Source organism: Solea solea, chromosome 18 (assembly GCF_958295425.1).
Source record: "Solea solea chromosome 18, fSolSol10.1, whole genome shotgun sequence".
Taxonomy (NCBI): domain Eukaryota; kingdom Metazoa; phylum Chordata; class Actinopteri; order Pleuronectiformes; family Soleidae; genus Solea; species Solea solea.
Window position 1 is genome coordinate 24,446,711 of NC_081151.1, and position 24,135 is coordinate 24,470,845.

The following is a 24,135-nucleotide window of genomic DNA, read 5'->3' on the forward strand; positions in this document are numbered from 1 at the left end:
GTGTCTGTCTCTGTGTATTTGTGTGACTGTGTGTTTATTTGTGTAACTCTGTGTATGTGTGTCTGTCTCTGTGTATTTGTGTGACTGTGTGTGTCTCTGTGTATTTGTTTGACTGTGTGTCTGAGTCTGTGTATTTGTGTGACTGTGTGTGCGTCTGTCTGTGTATTTGTGGGACTCTGTGTCTGCCTCTGTGTATTTGGGTGACTGTGTGTGTGTGTCTGAGTCTGTGTATTTGTGTGACTGTGTCTGTCTCCGTGTATTTGTGTGACTGTGTGTGTGTGTCTCTGCATATTTCTGTGACTGTGTGTGTGTGTCTGTCTCTGTGGATTTGTGTGACTCTGTGTGTGTGTGTGTCTCTGGGTATTTGTGTGACTCTGTCTGTGTGTATTTGTGTGACTGTGTGTGTGTGTCTGTCTCTGTGTATTTGTGTGTCAGTCTCTGTGTATTTGTGTTACTGTGTGTGTGTCTGTCTATGTGTATTTGTGTGACTGTGTGTGTGTCTGTCTCTGTGTATTTGTTTGACTGTGTCTGAGTCTGTGTATTTGTGACTGTGTGTGTCTGTCTCTGTGGGACTTTGTGTCTGCCTCTGTGTGTGTCTGAGTCTGTGTATTTGTGTGACTGTGTGTGTGTCTGTCTCTGTGTATTTGTGTGTCTGTCTCTGTGTATTTGTGTGACTGTGTGTGTGTCTGTCTCTTTGTATTTGTGTGACTCTGTGTGTGTGTCTGTTTCTGTGTATTTGTTTGACTGTGTCTGAGTCTGTGTATTTGTGTGACTGTGTGTGTGTCTATCTCTGTGTATTTGTGTCTGTCTCTGTGTATTTGTGTGACTGTGTCTGTCTCTTTGTATTTGTGTGACTCTGTGTGTGTGTCTGTTTCTGTGTATTTGTTTGACTGTGTCTGAGTCTGTGTATTTGTGTGACTGTGTGTGTGTCTGTCTCTGTGTATTTGTGTGACTGTGTGTGTGTCTGTCTCTTTGTATTTGTGTGACTCTGTGTGTGTAAAATGTCCAGGACAGGAAGTGTGATCAGTATGATTACAAAGTGCTTTTCCTGTTTCCTGATGAACACAGACAGGAAATTACTCCGCCCCCTCAACTGACTCCCTGATTCTGGATCTGTGGTGCAAAAGAACCCTGGTAAGTGCAACACGCACACACACACAGACACAGTCACACACACACACACACACACACTGCCCTCCTGTGGATGACTGTCCTCATTTCACCTGCATGTTATCTAATGACATCATGTGTTGTAGATTATTAATAATAACAATAATAATAATGACAATAATAATGATCATGTGACTTGTCCGTAAACATCAGTATCAACATTTTTATTCCAAAAAAACAGAAAGGACAATTCCACAGTTTCCCATGATGCAGTTCAGCGAGGTTGAGCCAGAAGTCCGGCTTTAGCTGCCAGAGCTTCGTTCTGCTGGATGTGATACTCCTGGAACCTCATGGAGATCCGCTGAGTCATCTTTAGATACTTCTGCAGGCATGACTCAGAGCAGCTGGACTGAAACAACCAGACACGCCCACACGTTATACGTGACACACCCACACAATATACGTGACACGCCCATACGTTATACATGACACGCCCACATGTTACATCACCTCCTCTGGTTTGACGTCTCTGGTCGTGAAATCTTTGACACAGTCCATGAAACAGTTCTCCGTCACTTTGTTGTACGTCCCCAGAAACTCTTTAAACTGAAACAGGAAGAGGAGGAGGTTATAACACGAGGCTATAACACGCCCCCCCCCCCCCCCCCCCACACACACACACACACACACTACAGTGTCACTCACCTGTTTGATCTGATCAGACTCGCTCACCTGCACAGCCATCACTCACTCTGTAAACAAACAACACCGTCAGTGAACACAGACACACACACACACACAGAGACAGACAGACAGACACACACACACAGACAGACACACACACAGACAGACAGACAGACACACACACACACAGACAGACAGACACACACAGACAGTCAGAGACACGCCGAAGACAGACAGACACACGCAGACAGACAGAGACAGACAGACACACACAGACAGACAGACACACACACGCAGACAGACAGACACACACACACACACACGCAGACAGACAGAGACACACACACAGACAGACACACGCAGACAGACAGACACACACAGACAGTCAGAGACACGCCGAAGACAGACAGACAGACACACACACGCAGACAGACAGAGACACACAGACAGACACACGCAGACAGACAGAGACACACACACAGACAGAGACACACACACAGACAGACAGACACACACACGCAGACAGACAGAGACACACACACAGACAGACACACGCAGACAGACAGAGACACACACACAGACAGAGACACACACACACAAACCTGGCTCAGAAACACCGAGTGAAAAAAGGTCCAATGTTCGATAATTGTACTTCCGGTAAATGAACGCTCGCGTGCAGATCAACGTATAAACACTGAGTTTGAAAATAGTGTTTAAAGAACGGCTCGTGACGAAACTGTGACCGTGAGTCCGACCGTGTGTCACACTAAACACCGTCCGGAGGAAACTCTTCCGTCTTCTTTCTTCTTCTTTGAGCTTTTTATGATGGTTTAGTGCATTACTGCCACCATCTGGTGAGGAGTTGGACTCAAACTGTGGGATTCAAAGTGGATCTAACGGAACTGTTACTGCATATTTATAGATATATTTATGTATACTATATATATATATCTATATCTATATTTAGATATAGATATATATATATACAGTATATACATTTATACTGTGTATATACTGTATGTATATCTACCTATCTATATATATACACGTATACATATATGCATAGATATATGTATACATATACATATCTATATAACACATAGATATATATGTATATATACGTATATATATATATATATACGTATATATATACGTATATATATATACATATATATGTATATATATGTATATATATATATATATATATACATATATATATATATATATATATATATAATATATATATATATACACACATATACACAGTAGTCTTGTCCATATTCTTTATTGAGTCGACTCTTGCGCCCACTGGTGGTCGTTGTAGAAACGAGGGCTAACCTGATGAAATGTGATGGCTGAGGACACTTTAATATCTATGTTTCAAAGTGGGAGGTTTTCACATTTAAAATTGAAGAATCTTCTGTTAACAGAACACTTTCCAGCTAACTGTGATCAACAGACACCAATAACTCTGAGATTTAGGATCCACCACTGAATGGATAGAAGACTGTGAAGAACCACAGCATATTATAGATTCTGTCTTCCTGCAGCTGGACGATGACTCAAAGCTAGTGAGCTGAGCTTCTGTGGAAGTTTATTCAGCTAAAGCTTCAGAAACACAATCATGTGATACAAAATATGAACTTGTTATTGTCTGAGGATTTAAAATGCTGCAAGAATACCATCACTCACTCTGGAGACCTGGTCCTTGGTGAACTGGAGACCTGGTCCTCGATGAACTTTCCTCTACAATAACCTAACACACGCACATTCATTTATTTATTTATTTATTTGTTAGTAATATACTTACAGTTCTCTTGTCCATGTCACATGACTCAAAGTCAGGCCCTGTGAGCTCTGTGGGTGCATGATCACTTTATTCTTATTCTTACTAATATTATTATTAATTATTTTCCACATCAAAGATTGTTCTCAGAGTAAAAGTCACGAGGTTTTGAATTAATTTTGCTTTGATTTAAAATGATAACATCTTTCATGAATCCTTTGAGGATTAAAAGTTTTAAAAATATTAATCTGCTTTAGGACGTAAATACTTTAATTATTCCAACATATGTAAATAGATTACAATGTTTTCTTATTTCTTTTCATCATCTTCTATCCTTTAAATCAAAGGTTTTGGGTTATTATTCATTATTAAAATGTTTCAAAGTTTGATTATTGTATGAAGTTTTTGTGATTACCTAAAGTCACCGCTGTGTGGCAGCAGAGCAGAGGACGCTCCGTCTAACCGGAAACTAAAGAAGAAGAAGCGGAAGTGCTGAGTTGTTGTCACGAACTGTCGCTGTTTACGCTTTCGTTCTTCTCTTTTTTTCCTCTGTTACGAGTCATTTTGTTTACATTCTGATTTTAGTTTTATGTTAAACTTTCACTTCCTGTTCGGTTTCCCGCCTCTAGACGACTTTCTCTCTCGACGATCAACTCGCGGTTGATTATGTGGCGGGAAGTTTAAACGATGCTAGCAGCAGTTAGCCTGTATGCTAACTAGTCGAAGTGTTTGAATTAATAACTTAATTTAAATGTCACTGAGGCTCAGACAGTCCGACCCGGTCCATTTCAGTCCGGATCAGTCCTGCTGCAGCTCGGACGCCGGTGACGTTTTAATCCGCTCCACCAGGATCCTCCTCCCGGACCCAGGACCATTACCAGAACCAGGATCCAGATCAGCGTCCGGCAGCAGCCCGGGGGAGCAGCACCGAGTCATTCCGGTAAGGTCCATTTTAAAGAGAATATAATAATGTGATGAAGTGTAAACCTGAAACTTTATTGTGACTGGAGGAGAAAAGTCTGAACAAACTGGATGGTTGTTTCTATCAGGCTCCTCCCCCTGCAGTTCTTGCTCCTCCTCCAGCGAAGTTGAGCCCTGACATGCGGCTCCACGCTAGGACCCACAGGGAGCGACAGCCCGGTGACAGAGCCGCCTCCGTTTGTGAATCCAACATACATCGCACATCACTGACTCCGCCTCTGCTTTCATCATCACTGTCAGGTGATGAGGTGGTGACGTCACGCTTCAGCGCCGGAGGTCGCGGGGTCGTACTGACCGCTCTGAAACAACGGTCAGCTCACACACAAAGACAACATTTAAATACAAAGTAACAGCTCAGTGTTTAGAAAGTGTGTGTGTGTGTGCTCAGCTCTCACAGCACCCCCTGTAGGAGGGAAGTCAAGGTGAAGCCACTGGACCAGGAGCCTGTCAACACCAGCTCCCAGGATGCCGTAGGTCTGGAGGCGGGGCCATCCTGTGGTCGCCGTGGTGATTCCATCAGCGCTCCACTGATGAATGTAAACATGATCCTGTGATAGCTCAGCACTTTCCATTCAGAGTGACTGTGGTCAAATTTTACTGTGTGTGTGTGTGTGTGTGTGTGTGTGTGTGTGTGTGTGTGTGTACAGTCATCAGTAGAGGCTCAGGTGCGTCAGATGTCAGGTGACATTCAGAGGCTGCTGCAGAGTGACAGGTGAATAAATCAGCTGATCATTATGAAGTGTCACTGTGACATCACCATGACATCACTGTGACATCACTGTTTGCTCTGTGGGCAGGCAGTGTGGGCGGAGCCTGAACCAGCAGGTTTTGCAGCACATGGAGATGCTGCACAGTCAGCAGCTGCAGCTGCAGGTAACATTTTAACTACTACTGTTTTTTTAAATTTCTCATTTATTTTTTATTTAAATTTTTTTAATTTCTCATTATTTACATTTAGCAGAACTAAAACATTAGTAAGATAGTAAAGACAGTAAAAATCATAAAACAGTAAAGATAGTAGAGACAGTAAAGATAGTAAAGATCGTAAAACAGTAAAGATAGTAAAGACTGTAAAGATAGTAAAAATCGTTTACTTGACATGAAAGATAGTAAAGATAGTAAATACAGTAAAGATAGTAAGTCAGTAAAGACAGTAAAGATTGTAAAGATAGTAAAGACAGTAGGGATGTAACGATTACCGGTATGACGATAAACCGCGGTAAAATTCCCGACGGTTAGTACTACCGTTTCAAATTTTAATTATTGTTAAAACCGTGATTGATTACCGCAACTGATTACCGAAAAACTCACAGTGATACTGCTCTTTTCCTGGAGAAGCAGCAGCACCTGAACGGCACTCGCTCAGCGGGCGCGCATGCGCAGTTTCCACTGTCTGTCCAGCGACAACACGGCTGAAGCCACCTGCGCTCCAGAGATTTCCCCCCCGTAAAAAAAACAAGATCAGAAGTCTGGGCATATTTTGTATTTTTAAACGATGTTGACGGTAAAATAATTGAAGACAATCAATCCTTGTGCAGAAAATGCAAAAAAAAAAAATCTCCGCGAAGCCACTTCCAATATGATGAGCCATCTCCGTGACCACTACCCACAACTTTTCAGAGAGTAAGTCAACAAAAACGGGATTTCAGAATAGTGGGAAACGTCATGGTTTGTCTGTAAAACGGAAACGGAAACCTAAGTTGAGTGTTACCTAACGTTACTCCTGTAAAAATACATGTTATTGGGCGCTATCAGCGAAAGCGAGTAGTGTGCAGATGACACGTACTGTAGCAGAGCAAAATGTGTCGAGTGGCTCAGTGGTTAAGACCCTACCCTGTGTGCGAAAGACATCATGGTCGCAAGTTCGATCTCACCCCTGGCTGATTGTACTCAATTCCATTGTAAGTCGCTTTGGATAAAAGCGTCTGCTAAATGACATGTAATGTAATGTAATGTGTTTGTTACATTAACAACAACAACAACAACAACAATAATAATCATCATATAATATAAAATATCTTTTTTTAAATAAAACTTGGTTAAAAGATTTCAGTGTGTGTGTTCAGTACTTTTGGAACATTTTGAACACATCTAACAATACCGTGATAATATTGATAACGTGATAATTTTGGTCACAATAACCGTGATATGAAATTTTCATATCGTTACATCTCTAAAAGACAGTAAAAATCATAAAACAGTAAAGATAGTAAAAATCATAAAACAGTAAAGATAGTAAAGATAGTAAAGACAGTAAAAATCATAAAACAGTAAAGATAGTAATGACAGTAAAGATAGTAGAGACAGTAAAGATAGTAAAGATCGTAAAACAGTAAAGATTGTAAAGATAGTAAAACAGTAAAGACAGTCGAGATAGTGGAGATAGTAAAGATAGTAAATACAGTAAAGATAGTAAAGACAATAAAGATTGTAAAGACAGTAAAGATCGTAAAACAGTAAAGATTCTAAAGATAGTAAAGATATTACAGTACTTTAGAGTTAACCCCAAGGCCATTGAGTAGCAGGTTGCAGTACCTGTCCATACCTGCAGGTAAAATCACAACCACTTCTTCATCTGACGCTGACTCAGCATTTCTCTGCTGACAGCTCATTGGTTCTTCTTATCCTCCAAACAGAGCCAGCTGTTGGATTCAGCTGTGAGAATCTTGTCAGGCCACGCCCCCACCACCTCCACAGCCTCGGGTCACACAGAACGTCTGAGGGTCACAGACCTGAACACTGCAGGTAAACACACACACACACACACACACCTGAACACTGCAGGTAAACACACACACACACACACACACCTGAACACTGCAGGTAAACACACACACACACACCTGAACACTGCAGGTAAACACACACACACACACACAAACCTGAACACTGCAGGTAAACACACACACACACACAGACACACCTGAACACTGCAGGTAAACACACACACACACACCTGAACACTGCAGGTAAACACACACACACACACACACAAACCTCAACACTGCAGGTAAACACACACACACACACACCTGAACACTGCAGGTAAACACACACACACACACACCTGAACACTGCAGGTGAACACACACACACACACCTGAACACTGCAGGTAAACACACACACACACACACACACCTGAACACTGCAGGTAAACACACACACACACACACACCTGAACACTGCAGGTAAACACACAAACACACCTGAACACTGCAGGTAAACACACACACACACACACACACACACACACACCTGAACACTGCAGGTAAACACACACACACACACACCTGAACACTGCAGGTAAACACACACCTGAACACTGCAGGTGAACACACACACACACACACACACCTGAACACTGCAGGTAAACACACACACCTGAACACTGCAGGTAAACACACACACATCTGAACACTGCAGGTAAACACACACCTGAACACTGCAGGTAAACACACACACACACCTGAACACTGCAGGTAAACACACAAACACACCTAAACACTGCAGGTAAACACACACACACACACACCTGAACACTGCAGGTAAACACACAAACACACCTGAACACTGCAGGTAAACACACACCTGAACACTGCAGGTGAACACACACACACACACACCTGAACACTGCAGGTAAACACACACACCTGAACACTGCAGGTAAACACACACACACACCTGAACACTGCAGGTAAACACACACACATCTGAACACTGCAGGTAAACACACATCTGAACACTGCAGGTAAACACACACACACACCTGAACACTGCAGGTAAACACACACACACACACCTGAACACTGCAGGTAAACACACACACACACACACCTGAACACTGCAGGTAAACACACACACACACACACACCTGAACACTGCAGGTAAACACACACACCTGAACACTGCAGGTAAACACACACACACACACACACACACCTGAACACTGCAGGTAAACACACACACACACCTGAACACTGCAGGTAAACACACACACACACCTGAACACTGCAGGTAAACACACACACACACACACACACCTGAACACTGCAGGTAAACACACACACACACACACACACACACCTGAACACTGCAGGTAAACACACACACACACACACACACACACACACACACCTGAACACTGCAGGTAAACACATACACACACCTGAACACTGCAGGTAAACACACAAACACACACACACCTGAACACTGCAGGTAAACACACAAACACACACACACACCTGAACACTGCAGGTAAACACACACACACACACACACCTGAACACTGCAGGTAAACACACACACACACACACCTGAACACTGCAGGTAAACACGCGCACACATACACACACCTGAACACTGCAGGTAAACACACACACACACACCTGAACACTGCAGGTAAACACACACACACCTGAACACTGCAGGTAAACACACACACACACACACACCTGAACACTGCAGGTAAACACACACACACCTTAACACTGCAGGTAAACACACACACACACACACACACCTGAACACTGCAGGTAAACACACACACACCTGAACACTGCAGGTAAACACACAAACACACACACACACCTGAACACTGCAGGTAAACACACACACACACACACACCTGAACACTGCAGGTAAACACACACACACACACACCTGAACACTGCAGGTAAACACGCGCACACATACACACACCTGAACACTGCAGGTAAACACACACACACACACACCTGAACACTGCAGGTAAACACACACACACCTGAACACTGCAGGTAAACACACACACACACACCTGAACACTGCAGGTAAACACACACACACCTGAACACTGCAGGTAAACACACACACACACACACCTGAACACTGCAGGTAAACACACACACACCTTAACACTGCAGGTAAACACACACACACACACACACACACCTGAACACTGCAGGTAAACACACACACACACCTGAACACTGCAGGTAAACACACACACACACACACACACCTGAACACTGCAGGTAAACACACACACACACACACACACACCTGAACACTGCAGGTAAACACACACACACACACACACACACCTGAACACTGCAGGTAAACACATACACACACCTGAACACTGCAGGTAAACACACAAACACACACACACACCTGAACACTGCAGGTAAACACACAAACACACACACACACCTGAACACTGCAGGTAAACACACACACACACACACACCTGAACACTGCAGGTAAACACACACACACACACACACACCTGAACACTGCAGGTAAACATGCGCACACATACACACACCTGAACACTGCAGGTAAACACACACACACACACCTGAACACTGCAGGTAAACACACACACACCTGAACACTGCAGGTAAACACACACACACACACACACACCTGAACACTGCAGGTAAACACACACACACACCTTAACACTGCAGGTAAACACACACACACACACACACCTTAACACTGCAGGTAAACACACACACACCTGAACTAGAGGTCGACCGATACAGGTTTTTTATGGCTGATGCCGATTCCCATTTTTTCTGACATCAGCCTTAGCCGATGTCCAATACGTGCAGCCGATTTTTTATCAATAAACAAACAATTTTAACACTGAAATATGCAAATTTCTGAGAACATGTTGAGATGAGTCCACATATTAGAAGTGTTTTTTTCTTTCCTGTATCAGCCTCCATGCTGACCAATGAATTACAAAGCTTGCACCGAGCCTTGCCTGGTGTTGGCTCAGTGAAGTGTCACCCTTCTTTTCAGCCATTTCTTTAAAAAGAAGAAACAAGAGCACAAATTCAGTAGATTTTATCTAATGCTTACATCTTGAGTTTAATTTATAAATTAAATTATTTTTTTGTTTTTTCTACAAATAAATTGACCATGTTTTATTATGTCGCCTATTATGCAAAGACAACACACTAGAGACAGACAGACAGACAGACAGACAGACAGAGAGAGACACAGTCACACACAGGTCAAAGGTGAACTATTGTGACTGTGACCTTTGACCTTTTTCTTTTCTATCGCAGTCTCCAGTAAACAGCATCTGGTGACCGGTGGCCCTGTAACCATGGTAACACCCAACCAAAGAGCTCAACACACCAGGTAAGGGTTTCAGGTCAGACCAGGTCCAGATGTTGTTCTGGTTTTTCTTGATACATAATGTAACATAAACATGGTAGAATCTCCCATGATGCTCAGCGAGGGTTGTTCTGCTCATGTGTGACGTATGACCACTTCCTGTTTATAACAGTAACACTAAAAATAACAACACAATAAAAGCATGTATTTAATTAAATATAAGACCTTAAAGTCTCTGAACCTGCTGTGTGTGTGTGTGTGTGTGTGTGTGTATAAATACAGAGGTCAAATAACTGCAAAACAAATTCTAGCTGCATCATCATTTAATCTCCGAGGGGGTGGGGACAGTGACATCACTGACTCTACCCTGAGGAGGAGGAGTCCATTTCAATTCCTCAGCTTCAGCTACAGTGAAGCATGCTGGGAAATATCAATCCCCCCTCCTCATTCTCCTCATCGCTGCAGCAACAGAACAAGAGAGAGAAGAGCTGCAGCTCCGCCCCCTCACCCCTCCCCCTCCCTCTGAGCTCAGCATCACTGTTGATCAGAAATCGAGCAGAGAAGAGGAGGCTGCACTTCATCCTCCCTCCTCTCTCTCTCTCTCCCGCTCTCTCTCTCCGTCTCTTTTCCTCTTCCTCTCTCTCGTCTCCCTCTCTCTCTCTCTTTTCCTCTTCCTCCCTCTCTCTCTCTCTCTGTCTCTTTTCCTCTTCCTCTCTCCCTGTCTCCCTCTCTCTGTATCTCTTTTCCTCTTCCTCCTCATCTCCCTATATTTTCCTCTCTCTCTCTGTTTCTCTGGGCGCTGGAGCAGAGATGTCGGTTCCGTCGTCGTCGTCACGGCGACAGTCATGTTATTTGTGTGATCTTCCTCGGATGCCCTGGGCTGTGATCTGGGACTTCACAGAGCCCGTGTGTCGTGGCTGTGTTAACTACGAGGGAGTGGACCGGGTGGAGCTGGTCATTGAGACGGCCCGGCACCAGAAGCACGCTCAGGGTTTTCAGGACTGCCGGTCCTCGGACAGTGCAGCGCCACAGCAGCAAGTGGTGACAAAGAATGCGAAGGAGTCGCTGGGACTGAACCACATCCACCACCGCACTGATGCACTGGTCAAGTCTCAGCAGTCCAGTTTGGACCGTTACTCGGACTGCCGGCCTCCGTTTGATTTCAGCTGCAGCAGCAGGATGATTAACGTACTTGGAGGACCCACCGGGTTCAAACCAGATGAGGAACCGCCAGAACTGAACCGCCAGAGTCCCAACTCAAGGAGCAGCAGCCACGGGGGACCCGTTCATGTTCCGCCAAACTTGCTTCCCCAGACCCTGCTGAACAGAACCACTCCACAGAGCCCAGTACCTGGACAGGTGACACTGCCTGAGCCAACAGGAAATCGTCCGGCCTCTGTGTCAAGTACGGACCAGGAGCGAGAGCTGAAGGAGAAGCAACGGAACACCGAGGCTCTGGCTGAGCTGAGCGAGAGCCTCCAGAACCGGCACGAGGACTGGAGCAGCAGGCCCAAGGTGGTACGGGACATGCTGGTCACTCTGTCCAGCTGCACCCCATTTGACGTCCGCTTTAAGAAAGACCACGGGCTAGTGGGCCGGGTGTGCGCCTTTGACGCTGTGTCAAAACCAGGGATGGATTATGAGCTGAAAATCTTTATCGAGTACCCAAGTGGTTCTGGGAATGTGTTCTCCAGCGCCTCAGGTGTGGCAAAGCAGATGTACCAGGACTGCATGAAGGACTTTGGCCGAAGTTTGTCATCAGGGTTCAAGTACCTGGAGTATGAGAGGAAGTACGGCTCTGGGGACTGGCATCTGCTTGGGGATTTGTTACCAGAGTCTCTGCGGGTCTTTAAGGAGGATTTGGGTGGAGACATGCTGCCGCAGTCGCACATCGATGACAGTTTCCCGCCCCTGCCCACCTCCCTGGTTCTCTCGGGCCGAGCTCTGGCTTCAGGCTTTGTGAACAACAGCTCCAGAGTTGCGGCGAGGAAGAGGAAGGCGTCTCCGGAGCTGGACTCGGAGGGTGTGCTGAAACTGGGGGAGGAGCAGCAGAGGCATCAGTGGGTCAGTAGCCAGACTGAGGCCGTGAAGCTCTCCATGGGGGCGGGCTCCTTCACCGGGGCTCCTCCCACACTTGGTCGAACCACACCCCCGGAGCCCACTGCCACGTCCCCGATGGGCGCAGTCCCGACGGTCACTGATACACTCGGGAATGTGCACTCGTCCAACAAGGACAGAGACTCTGTGCACTCCACCACCAGACTCAGCAGCAGCAGCAGCAGTCCACTGTCCTCCTCCACCATGTCCAGTCAGAGACACCTGTCCTCCCGCAGCGGAGACCTCGGACTGACCACACCGTCTCATTCTGCAGGGGGAGTGGACCAGGCTCATGAACAGAACGTGTCAGACTCTCCAATGGCAAGCAGCGGACCTCTGTGCTGCACCATCTGCCATGAGCGGCTGGAGGACACGCACTTTGTCCAGTGTCCCTCCGTCCACAGCCACAAGTTCTGTTTCCCCTGTTCCAGAGAAAGTATCAAGAAGCAGGGGGCCACCACTGAGGTTTACTGTCCCAGCGGAGACAAGTGCCCCCTGCTGGGCTCCAACCTGCCCTGGGCCTTCATGCAGGGGGAGATCGCCACCATCCTGGCCGGAGACGTGAAGGTGAAGAAGGAGACAGACCCGTGAGGTCACTGATGATGTCACTGGTATAACCGTGACATCACCAGCGACCTCACTGGTGACCTCACTGGTGATGTCAGTGGATCAGCTTCCTCACTGATAATCAGTTATCGTTGATATTTGTGTAAACCTGATTAAGGTTTTGTTAGATTGTGACATATTTCCATGAGTAAAACATAATTATTTACATGTGGAAAGAGTTTATTGTCTGTAAAGGTTTATAAAATAAGTTTTTATAGCAGATTTAAAGATTCATTTAAATGTGTAATATATTATTTTTAAAGGTATTTGAATAATTTTGTATTGTAATTTTTACTGAATTAAATGTCTTTATTGTTCAGACTTTTGGTTTCTCTGTCTTATGTAATACATTTCATTGTTATAAATATTTTCTGTGAAATGTGACTTTTATTTTGAAATGCTGGGGATGTGGTCAGCTACTTTAGTACTCCTCCTTCAGCTTCAGTGCTGTCTCACCACAGAAACAATGGAGGTGTTGCCTAGCAACAGCAGCAGACTGTCTGCAGCAGCTGAGTTTCTCATGAGTGGTAGCCATTTTATCCCCACCCATCACACACACACACACACACACACACACACACACACACACACACACACACACACACACACTTTGATCTCTCTCATCCTGGCTTTGATCCTCCTCCCGAGGACACCCCAGTGCATTATCGGATGCAGCCAACATGTACGTCAAACACTATTTGACCTCCACGTTGTTTTTCTTTCTTCCACTTAAATATAGACTTAAATTAACCTTTAATCTATGCAACTATACCTTATTTGCAGCATGTGTGTGTCTGTGTGTCCGTCCGTCCCTTTCACAGACACCACAGCTGAGGCTACTAGACCACGCCCCCTACACTGCTCCTCCCTCCTCTGTCACTCAGATCACTTTGTGGCATTTTTCAAAACCAGGCACTGGGTGGAGTTAACCTCAGAAGAGGGGTTTAGTTACGCTTTAACATATATGCAAAATCTTGAACATCCACAAAAGCCCTGATTCTAGATGTTGCCATGGAAACGGTCACAACTGCACTCATGATGTCATAAAGTCAATCCAGTTTTTATCTTAGCTTGTTGAGGTTTCACTGGTCACAAGTTCTTCCTTGTTCTTCAAAGTTATGTCTCTGTGTAACAATATAACTGAAAGTCCATCTGTTTTATTCAGCAGTGACCCCATGACTTCTGAAACTTCAGCCAATCACAGTCTACTGACGGCCACGAAGGTCAAGCAGATTCTGAGGGAGATGAAACATCTCAAGACTGACATGAAGACACTGCTACTGGTGAGAAAACACACCACAGGTCACCTGACCACAGGTCATCTGACCACACCTGACCCTGACCACAGGTCACCTAACCACGCCTGACCCTGACCACACCTGAACCTGACCACAGGTCACCTGACCAAACCTGACCCTGACCACAGGTCACCTAACCACACCTGACCCTGGCCCCACCTGACCCTGACCACAGGTCACCTGACCACGCCTGACCCTGACCACAGGTCACCTGACCACGCCTGACCCTGAACACAGGTCACCTGACCACACCTGACCCTGACCACAGGTCACCTAACCACAATGTTCCCTCCCAAATAATCCAGTCCCGGTCCCAACCGTCTGTGTCCTCACATCAGAACCAGACTCAACCTAACGTCTCTCAGTCCCAGTCCAAAAAAACACCGTCCCATCAAATCCAGTCCAAACCAAATCCGGTCCACAAAGGTCCTGTGATACCGTCTGTGTTGGAGGAGGCACGTCAGGTTCTGCGTCAGGTTCGGAGGCGTAGGGAGGTTCTGGAGGAGAACCTGGCTTCTGTGGACAGAGCCAAGAACACAGAGGTGCTCCACTGCCACCTGGAGGCGCTAGCTGGTAACAGGTGATGAATGTTATACCTGTCCATGCTAACTATCCACTAACTGTCCATGCTAACTGTCCACGCTAACTAGCTGTCTGTGATGGTGTCTCCGTGTCTGTCCGCAGAGATTGTTCTGACAAAGTCTGGATCAAGAAGACTGTGGATGCCTGGATCAAAACTGCATCCAGAGACATTCAGGTGAGACACGTCTGAGTGAGACACGTCCAGGTAAGACACGTCCAGGTGAGACAAGTCCGGGTGAGACAGGTCCAGGTGAGACAGGTCCAGTATAAAAGTCAGAATTTCAGATGTTGATCTTTTTTATTTTTATTTTTAAACAAGTCCGTTCCGTGCTTTATGTCAGACTCTGATGTTGCTGATGAGTGGTTTGAGATATCTTCTGTCCTCAGGCTGAATTGTCCTCACATGAAGCTACAGCAGCTGCTGCAGGAAGCTCCGCCTCCTCAGGGAGGGGAAGGCCAAGGAGCGCACTCAAACAGACAGGAAGTAAAACCACAGAGGGGCGAGGAGGACGAGGACCGAGAGCTGGACAGAATGACGTCAGAGTGGACTCTTGATTGATTGATTTGATCAGTAACAACTGATCAGTGTGTTTTATTGATGATATGTGTTTACAGGTGCAGGGGGCGGCGCCTGCTGGAGTCCCAGGTGAACTGGAGGAGGCGGAGTCTTACCTGACACATCTGTACGGACGAACACCGTATGACAGCGGGGGACGGACCCTGAAGAAGACTCCATACCTTCACTTTAGCTCACCTGCTCAGTCACCACCCACCAGGAAGCCCCGCCCTCACCTGCTGGATAATGTCAGAGGTTTGTTTTTCTTTTCATACATTTTTTTTTTTTCCAGTTTAACTCATAAATTAAAACAATTTTCATGTTTTTATCTGATGACCTGTGAGGGGGCGGAGCAAACTACTGTTGTTTGTGTCTCAGGTGTGAAGATGAAGTCTTCTAAGACTCAGACCCGTTTGGCTCCTCCCCTTTGTTCATTGCCTGGACGCCCGGGCTTCATGAGGTCAGCTGACTCCGCCTCTGTAATTCCACTAGGTTAGTTCACCTCATTTACCTGCAAAGTTGATGTGAATATGACTGAAGGTCAAACAGGAAGTGGACGTTGCGTCCTCCCCGCAGGTCTTCGCTGGATAGAGTCGTCCTCCAGGTGCGTGACAGAGCGTCGGCAGGAAGTGACATCACCGCCCGCTGTGGTCGATGAAACAGCTGAGCGACACGCACATGTGAGATGAAGCCACTCATGGTTCCACACATCCTCTCTCAGAGGCCAGAGGTCTCTAACAGGTGTTCTTTTGTGGATAGGGGGAGGAGCGGCCGGACGCAGGTGAAGCTCCTCCTCCTCCTGTGATTGAGATGAAGAGTGAGGAAGAGGAGGAGGACGACGACTTTCCTGGGACTGACTTCCTGTCTGTGGCCGACATCGCCCAGGTAACCATCCGCTGCCGCGCCACAGCTCCACCTGCTGGACACAAAGTTCTGTCTGTCAGAAAATGATCATGGGGTTCAGATCTAACTTGACCAAATGGAATCTATTGCCCTTTTTACGATTAGTACTATAAGGTTAGGACTATAGGATTAGGACTATAGGGTTAGGACTATAGCGTTCGGACTATAGGGTTAGGATTATAGGATTAGGACTATGGGGTTAGGAGGATAGAAGCAATAAAAATGAACCTCTGTTCCAAAACATACCAGCAAACTTCCAAAGGGGAAATTTCAAGAATTAGACAAATGAATATCCCGGTTCATCTGGCAGGAGAAGAGGCCAAAAATTCACTCAGAGACTCTTCAACTAGCAAAAGACAAAGGCAGCCTCGCTCTCCGACTACCAAGCAGTGTAGATAAACATTTTAGTTAATATCTGCAGCCCTCCTTATAATGTGGAGTGGAATGACATAGAATGTCGGATATCAAGTGATATTCCATTACAAGCAATCATCAGGGACAGTGGCTTGTTTGTCTAACAGACATGAACACATTAATAACAATTTCATTTAACAAGGTAGTTAAACTGGGTCATAAGATATGACTCTGATTTCTGAGATTTAAACATCTAATCGATTCAGTTTAACCAATCAGGATTTTAATACATTATTGCAATTTAGACATTACCTCGAGAAAATAATGAGAAAGGAAGATTTGCAACAAACTCATTTGTGTTTAGTGAAGATATTTCTACTCGGCTACATATCAAATATATATATGGTGTTATAAAAGGTAGAAGGAATGATACGGGGTGTATATTCATATGAGAGTAACATTGTACTGCAGAGGGAAGTGTGTCTGCTCTGTCCTGGAGAGAATCTGGGCGGGAGAGTAAAATTAAGAGAGTTTTAGAGTTCCAGCTCAAAAAAGCTCTGTTAGAGATCCTGTTAGATCCTGTTAGGGGTCCTGTTAAAGATCCTGTTAAATCCTGTTAGATCCTGTTAGGGGTCCTGTTAAAGATCCTGTTAAAGATCCTGTTAGAGATCCTGTTAAATCCTGTTAGAGATCCTGTTAAAATATGAGGTTTTATTTCCTTTCCTCAGGAGGAGGTGGAGAAGGAGGAGGAGGAGGGGAGCGCTGTAGAGCTGGTTGGAGATCCATCTCCTCCTCCTCCAGTTCTGTACCAGGGTCCAGTCTTTCCTCCTCAGTCCTCCTCTTCCCTCCCTGACCAGGATCAGACCTCTGTCCTGGACACCGGGCAGCACAGAGACCTGCTGGAGACTCGGCTGGTGGAGTGGTAAGAGAGCAGATCCTGGTCTGATCCCAACTGAACTGGATCCTGGGGTTTTTATTGTGATTGTGTTTTTAGGGTGGAGCAGCAGGTGATGTCCAAGATGATCTCACAGATGTACTGCCCCCTTCCCTTTGACCCCACCCATGATATTTCCTCTGACCAATCAGAGCAGGAGGAGCAGAGCATGACCTCGGACATTTGTGAGTCACAGATCGACCGACCAATCAGGAGACTCATGAAAACCCAGCCCACGTTGAGGAAGAACTGTGAAGTGACTGAGTTGAGAGAACTGATCATTACATGTTATGTGTTACATTACGTGTTACATTACGTGTTACATTACGTGTTACATTACATGTCATTCAGCAGACATACTGGTTATAAGTATATAAGTAGCTAATAAGTGCATTTCAACATTTGTGTACAAACAAGAACTAAGTAAGTGCTTCAAATAAGCCAAACTATTAAATGCTCGTCATAAGTGTACATGTGTATATGATGTACAAGGAAGTGCTTTTTTTTTTTGTCGTCGTTAGTCGAGGTAAAGTCGAAGCCCCTAACCCAGATCACAGATCTCTGCGACTCAGCACTATTTCAAATAAAGTTTGATTTGGCTGCGGACAGGTCCACAATGACTGGCCTGTTTTCTCCTGTATGTGTCACATGTTCAGTGGAGGCAGCAGGGGGCGCTGGTCTGCAGCTCTTTGTGGACTCCAGCATGGCAGTGGACCCGGCTCTGATCCGGCAGCTGGTGAACGAGGTTCTGGCAGAGATTGTGGCTTCGATGCTGGGAAGGAGGGACTGTGTGGCTTCAGGACCAGAACTAGAACCAGAACCACAGGGATCAGGAGCTGATGAAGAGGTACAAACACTGAGGACACAGAAAAACCAGGCTGTGTGTTGTGTTCCTGAACTCGATCTTCTTCTCTTCCAGGACAAACCTGTTCTTCTGGTTCCCACACCAAAACCCACCCCTCCTCCCAGCCCCAAAACAGCCACGAGACAGACCACACCCCCAGCCACACCCCCACCCACACCATCTCGACAAACCAGCGACCAGAGAGACAGGTGTCCTGAGCCAATCACAGCTCCAGGTGAGAAACCTGTTAGCATTCATGAGGTTAGCTGTAGAAGACATGAGCCAACATTATTAGTCGTAGAAATGTAAGTACTGTGTTTGTCAATAAAACAAGTTTATTGACAAACATTAGCACATTGTTTTAGCTTTCATGGCTAAACTAGCAGCAGACCTGTTAGCTTTGCATCATAGAAACATAAGTTCATTTCAATGTTTACATTAGCAGTGATTAGCATGTTAGCAGTTAAATATGTTAATGTTAGCAGTGATTAGCATGTTAGCAGTTAAATATGTTAATAATGATTAGCGTGTTAGCAGTGAAATATGTTAATGTTAGCAGTAATTAGCGTGTTAGCAGTTAAATATGTTAGTGTTAGCAGTGATTAGCGTGTTAGCAGTGATTAGCGTGTTAGCAGTGAAATATGTTAATGTTAGCAGTAATTAGCATGTTACAGTTAAATATGTTAATGTTAGCAGTGATTAGCATGTTAGTGTTTGTGTGTGCATGTGTGTGTTCTTGAACACATAGCTCCGCCCCCTCTTCAAGTGAAAAAAATGACCGATGCCGATGTGATTCTCTGTGACTTCAGAGCTTATGACCACGCCCACACCCAGTCCAGACACCGCCCCCTCAGCAGCAAGTCCCACTGTCCTTCATCCACCCTCGCATGCTGTCGCATGGGGACAAGCTGAGCTGCCATTGGACGAGGAGAGGCCTGAAGAACGTGTGGACACGCCCACACGACCGCTGTATGTTCAAACTTTATTTAAAGGGGACATATTATACCCTACTTCTCCAAGTTAAAATAGTTCCCTGGTTTCCTAATGAACATGTCTGTGACATGCTTTGGTCAAAATACCATAAGGATGAAGCACCATAGCAGTTCAATAACCCTGCTAAACCCGCCCCTTTCAGAACGCTCGGTTTTGGTGCATGGTCCCTTTATATGCAAATGAGACACAGGCAAACACACACCCACTTCTTCCAGGGGGTTTCTGATTTGTCCTTTTTACTGCGCTCACTCACTCAGCTCCTGTTCCCTCCCCTCGTTCCTCTCTCCCTCCCTCCACTAGTTCTCTGACAATATCAACATGGCAGCGTGTGCGGAAAACAGCCAGAGTGTCGTCACAGGAAGAGACGTCCGACACAAGTATCAAGCCGAACACTGACCAACTGTAAATCAGTTAAAAACACTTACAGACAACACCACTGATCGCCACCGCTGATCGCTGCATAAACTGCCGCTGTATGTGACTGTATCAGACTGAGTCTGTGCTCCGGTCATGGAGGACGTACTGAACAAATATGTTTAATTAGAATGTGTCAGAATGCTCAGTTATGACCTCTATTTGACCTTTTCTTAAAAATGTGTGTGTTTGTACGTCGGTGAAATACGGTCACTGACTAAATACGGCGACCGTTGGCCGCAGTCTGATGTGAAGTGGTGCGAACACACAAACACACGTTTGCTGACTTTATCCGGAACATTAGCTTCATATATAAAATCCTCTGAGGCTGGAAGTTTGTGTAAAACACTGTGCTCCACTGTGCAGCCACCAACAGCACACTTGTCCCTCCGCGTTGACATAATACCGCTTTTCCTCCCTCGCCTGCACTCTCGCATTTAATAGGGACAAGGTGGAGCTAAGGTGGAGCTAAGGTGGAGCTAAGGTGGAGCTAAGGTGGAGCTAAGGTGGAGCTCTCGACGTAACTCACTGGTCGGGTGGCAACATTCGCGGTGGAATGCGCATTCTGTCATCACAATGCGCAGGGAATTCAACATTGCGTGTTTTATCGCCTATACTTACACTTACAACGATTAAAACGTTGATTTTGCATAATATGTCCCCTTTAAACAGATACTCATGAACATTGGCTGGCAGCAGCTGATTGGTTGTTTGTTCTGACTCCTCCAGTGTGATGTCAGTAGCAGAGGAGGAGCCTCCTCTCCCCTCCCCCTTCTCTTCTCCTCGTCTCCCTGACCCTGAGCCTGACCTTAGACCAGCATCAAGCTCCTCAGACTCCGTCTCCAGCAGCAGCAGCTCAGAGACGACAGAGACGGATGCTGTGATGTCAGAGGGACGTTTGCTCATCAGCCTGAATCAGCTGACCACCACCACAGGTGACATAAACTTCATCATCATCATCATCTCTCCTATTAATGTTTGCTTAATTCTCTGTCTCTCTCTCTGTCTGTCTGTCTCTCTGTCAGATGATGGCGCCCTCTGCAGTTTGTCCAGTTCTCTGCAGGACATGGTGATTGACGCCACATCTTCATTCATTTTGTAGCTGTTTCTCAGTTCAGTTCACATCCCGCCTCCTTTAGTTCAGACCTTTCAGGTGGATTCTTGTCATGGATGTATTATAAAAACTGGATAGCGCTCCGCCCCTCTGGTTCCGTTCATTCCTATGGAGTTGCTAACCCAGTGCATATGCCAAGAACGTTTTAAGAATTAAGCCCCATGACCGCGCTTTGCTGTGCTCGTACACAGCTGTGACGTCAAAAAAAATTTTTTTTATTTGTTGTTGCAGTACCCAGAAGTGGCCACCATGACAAAATTGTCTTCAAGGCAGAGGGTGCGGTCCTCCATCCAGTTCTTATAATACATCCATGATTCTTGCTGGCAGACTCATGTTAGCCATCTGCTAGCTCTGCATTAGCTCTTCACCAGGAGGCGGAGCCTAAGGTGTCTGTTTGTCTTTCAGGACCATGACCCGCCAAGTGAGGGACAGGTCAGAGGTCACCGTGTCCTGCTGAGTCTGAGGAGCAAGATGGAAACGCAGGTACACACACACACACACACACACACACACACACGTGTGCAGTGACCTCTGACATGCAGTGTGACTCTCAGGCCTCATGGGGGCGACAGCAGCAGGAGGAGCAGGAGGAGGACAGAGACAGTGAAAACAGCCGCTCACCTGGACAGGTCACTGCAGGTATATCTGTGTGTAATTCTCTACTCGTCCACTGAACACTGTTCTTCACCTGACACTGACATGCATGACTCAACACTATTATTTTATTTTACATTTCACACACTCACTCACACACACAGTCACTCACTCACTCACACAGTCACTCACACAGTCACTCACTCACACACACACAGTCACTCATTCACTCAGTCACTCACACAGTCACTCACGCAGTCACTCACACAGTCACACACAGTCACTCACACAGTCACTCACTCACTCACACACACAGTCAGTCACTCACACAGTCACCCACTCACTCACCCATTCACATGTGTGTATATATATATATATATATATATATGTATATAGATGTGTGTGTCTCTCTCTCAGGTGTGTCACAGGTCAGCCACTGCTCCATCAACATGGAGCCACTTGGTACACTGACCTTTGACCTTTCACTTTCTCCTCCCACACAGAGCATTGGACAGGTCAGACACACACACACACACACGCGCACTCTCTCTCTCTCTCTCTCTCACACACACACAGATAATGTGTGTGTGTGTGTGTGTGTGTTACAGGTTGACTCTGTTCTGCTCAAACTCTCCAACAGAAAAAAAACTGGTGAGTTTTTTATTATTATTATTGTTATTTAGTTTAATATCAATATCAATAATATCAATAATATCAATTCTAGTTTGTGTCATGTCAGAGTGTGTTTGTGTCTCTGTGAGTGTGTGTGTGTGTGTAAAACGTAGAATATAATAATAATACAAATATAAAGTCCTTTATAAATGTGTGTTATATTAAAACAGTGTCTCATGTTTATATTTAAACTTTGTGCAGAAGAGATGAAGATGAGTGACTCCTCCTCCTCCCACTAACGTCACAAGGACACGCCCCCTCACTCACTGTCATCGTGGTTTGTTTGTTTGTTGTTCACATTAAACAAAAAGACGCCCCCTGGTGTCCACAGGCAGAGCCTTGTTTCTCTCCCAGAATGCTTTGCAGGTTTATGGTATTGTGTCATGTGATGCAGATTATTAACTGGATTACAAACATTTTTAATTGATTTTGAAAAACAAATAAATAATGTTTTAATATTTATTTTGATCTAAAAATGTTTTTCTTTAAAAATAATGAAAGAAAAAATATTCATAAAAAAAGCATAAACACGGAGGGCCTGAGGGGGAGGGGTGTCAGAGTGGGAGGAGCATCAAGCTCTCTACACATACAATCTGAAAGGAAGTGATATCTATGTTTCTTTCAAAATAAGACTTGATTTGTCATTGAAAGAAAAAAAACCACTTTATTTTCACACATTTACAAATATTTATATGAACTTTACAGATTGTGTGTGTGTGTGTGTGTGTGTCTGTCTCTGATCTGTCTGTCTGAAAAATTAAGGAACATTTACAATCACATCAATCATCAAGTATTTACATACATGATCATCATTATTATTGTTGAATAAAATCAAGCACACAGCACTTTGTTTGAAAGGGATTATAAATAAAGTTGGATTGGATGTAAAATGTCTTTATTCATGCTGCTGAAGTATAACATTAAAAAGTACAAAAGTACTGTTGCATTCATAATTCTCACAGATGTTTAATCTACGGCTAAAAGTACACAATATACAAGTGCAGAATTATCACTATTATGGGATGGAAAATGCCTGGAAATCTATGTTTTTAGACATTAAATCTTTGTTTTTAATCTTTAACGTTCTACTGGAGTAAGTTTGTCAATAACATCGAGTGAAGAAAGTTTCTTGTAACAAATAAAACAAAAGTCCTTTAACATGAGTGCAAGTGTGACGTTGATGTAAAAGGATCTTTTCTTTCAACTGCATCCACAAACTGCCTCTAATTATTTTATATCAAGTTGTTTATTTACAACATCCCCTTTTCCTCTTTTTGAAGGGGGTGTTGTTTCTTTGTCAATGTTTGTGGAATGTTTTAAATAAAGTTATGGTTAACTTTACCTGTTTTCAATAATAAGCCCCACCCCAAACATTTCAAACTTTCACACCTGATTGGCTGACCATTCGTGCCAATATTCAAACTCCTGTGTTGACTTAATGTCTCTGAGACATTCCTGGGGGGTATTCCAGAAAGCAGGTTCAACAAACTCTGAGTCTATC

The 24,135-nt window shown here is 45.0% G+C and overlaps 3 protein-coding genes across 8 annotated transcripts; 2 read left to right on the top strand and 1 right to left on the bottom strand.

The window, feature by feature from the left end:
• Nucleotides 1-1,313: 1,313 nt before the first annotated feature.
• Nucleotides 1,314-2,588, bottom strand: timm9 (translocase of inner mitochondrial membrane 9 homolog). The gene is made up of 4 exons (XM_058615701.1): nt 2,397-2,588; nt 1,816-1,862; nt 1,621-1,716; nt 1,314-1,519 (listed from the first exon to the last, which is right to left on the bottom strand). Exons 2-4 carry the CDS (start codon nt 1,852-1,854, stop codon nt 1,385-1,387), a joined length of 270 nt encoding a protein of 89 aa, XP_058471684.1. The 5' UTR covers nt 1,855-1,862; nt 2,397-2,588; the 3' UTR covers nt 1,314-1,384.
• Nucleotides 2,589-4,009: 1,421 nt separating this feature from the next.
• Nucleotides 4,010-23,572, top strand: kiaa0586 (KIAA0586 ortholog). Of its 6 annotated transcripts, XM_058615036.1 has the most exons (28): nt 4,011-4,520; nt 4,630-4,720; nt 4,802-4,871; nt 4,950-5,097; nt 5,209-5,273; nt 5,359-5,434; nt 7,198-7,306; nt 10,622-10,697; nt 14,542-14,659; nt 14,980-15,254; nt 15,359-15,431; nt 15,644-15,793; nt 15,872-16,067; nt 16,191-16,304; nt 16,389-16,492; nt 16,572-16,697; nt 17,798-17,991; nt 18,064-18,188; nt 18,660-18,850; nt 18,923-19,082; nt 19,657-19,816; nt 20,984-21,189; nt 21,280-21,323; nt 21,774-21,851; nt 21,923-22,007; nt 22,359-22,477; nt 22,571-22,613; nt 22,836-23,572. In XM_058615036.1, exons 1-28 carry the CDS (start codon nt 4,332-4,334, stop codon nt 22,871-22,873), a joined length of 3,423 nt encoding a protein of 1,140 aa, XP_058471019.1. In that variant the 5' UTR covers nt 4,011-4,331; the 3' UTR covers nt 22,874-23,572. The 6 variants fall into 6 exon arrangements, with proteins under 6 accessions (XP_058471016.1, XP_058471019.1, XP_058471015.1 ...); XM_058615033.1 differs by having other exon boundaries at nt 4,010-4,520; nt 4,630-4,871; nt 14,545-14,659; XM_058615032.1 differs by having other exon boundaries at nt 4,630-4,871.
• On the top strand, nt 10,709-13,630 carry irf2bpl (interferon regulatory factor 2 binding protein-like). The gene has a single exon (XM_058615038.1). The coding sequence runs from the start codon at nt 11,091-11,093 to the stop codon at nt 13,359-13,361; it is 2,271 nt and encodes a 756-aa protein (XP_058471021.1). The 5' UTR covers nt 10,709-11,090; the 3' UTR covers nt 13,362-13,630.
• Nucleotides 23,573-24,135: the final 563 nt, after the last annotated feature.

Bases quoted from the DNA above. Each gene is read 5' to 3' on its own strand.
- timm9 (XM_058615701.1), bottom strand. From the start codon at position 1,854: ATGGCTGTGCAGGTGAGCGAGTCTGATCAGATCAAACAG. The intron at 1,717-1,815 runs GTGAGTGACACT...TTCCTGTTTCAG, and splicing joins AGTCTGATCAGATCAAACAG to TTTAAAGAGTTTCTGGGGAC. The intron at 1,520-1,620 runs GTGATGTAACAT...TGGTTGTTTCAG, and splicing joins GAGACGTCAAACCAGAGGAG to TCCAGCTGCTCTGAGTCATG.
- irf2bpl (XM_058615038.1), top strand. From the start codon at position 11,091: ATGCTGGGAAATATCAATCCCCCCTCCTCATTCTCCTCATCGCTGCAG.
- kiaa0586 (XM_058615032.1), top strand. From the start codon at position 4,332: ATGTCACTGAGGCTCAGACAGTCCGACCCGGTCCATTTCAGTCCGGAT. The intron at 5,435-7,197 runs GTAACATTTTAA...TCCTCCAAACAG, and splicing joins GTCAGCAGCTGCAGCTGCAG to AGCCAGCTGTTGGATTCAGC. The intron at 19,817-20,983 runs GTATGTTCAAAC...TGACTCCTCCAG, and splicing joins GACACGCCCACACGACCGCT to TGTGATGTCAGTAGCAGAGG.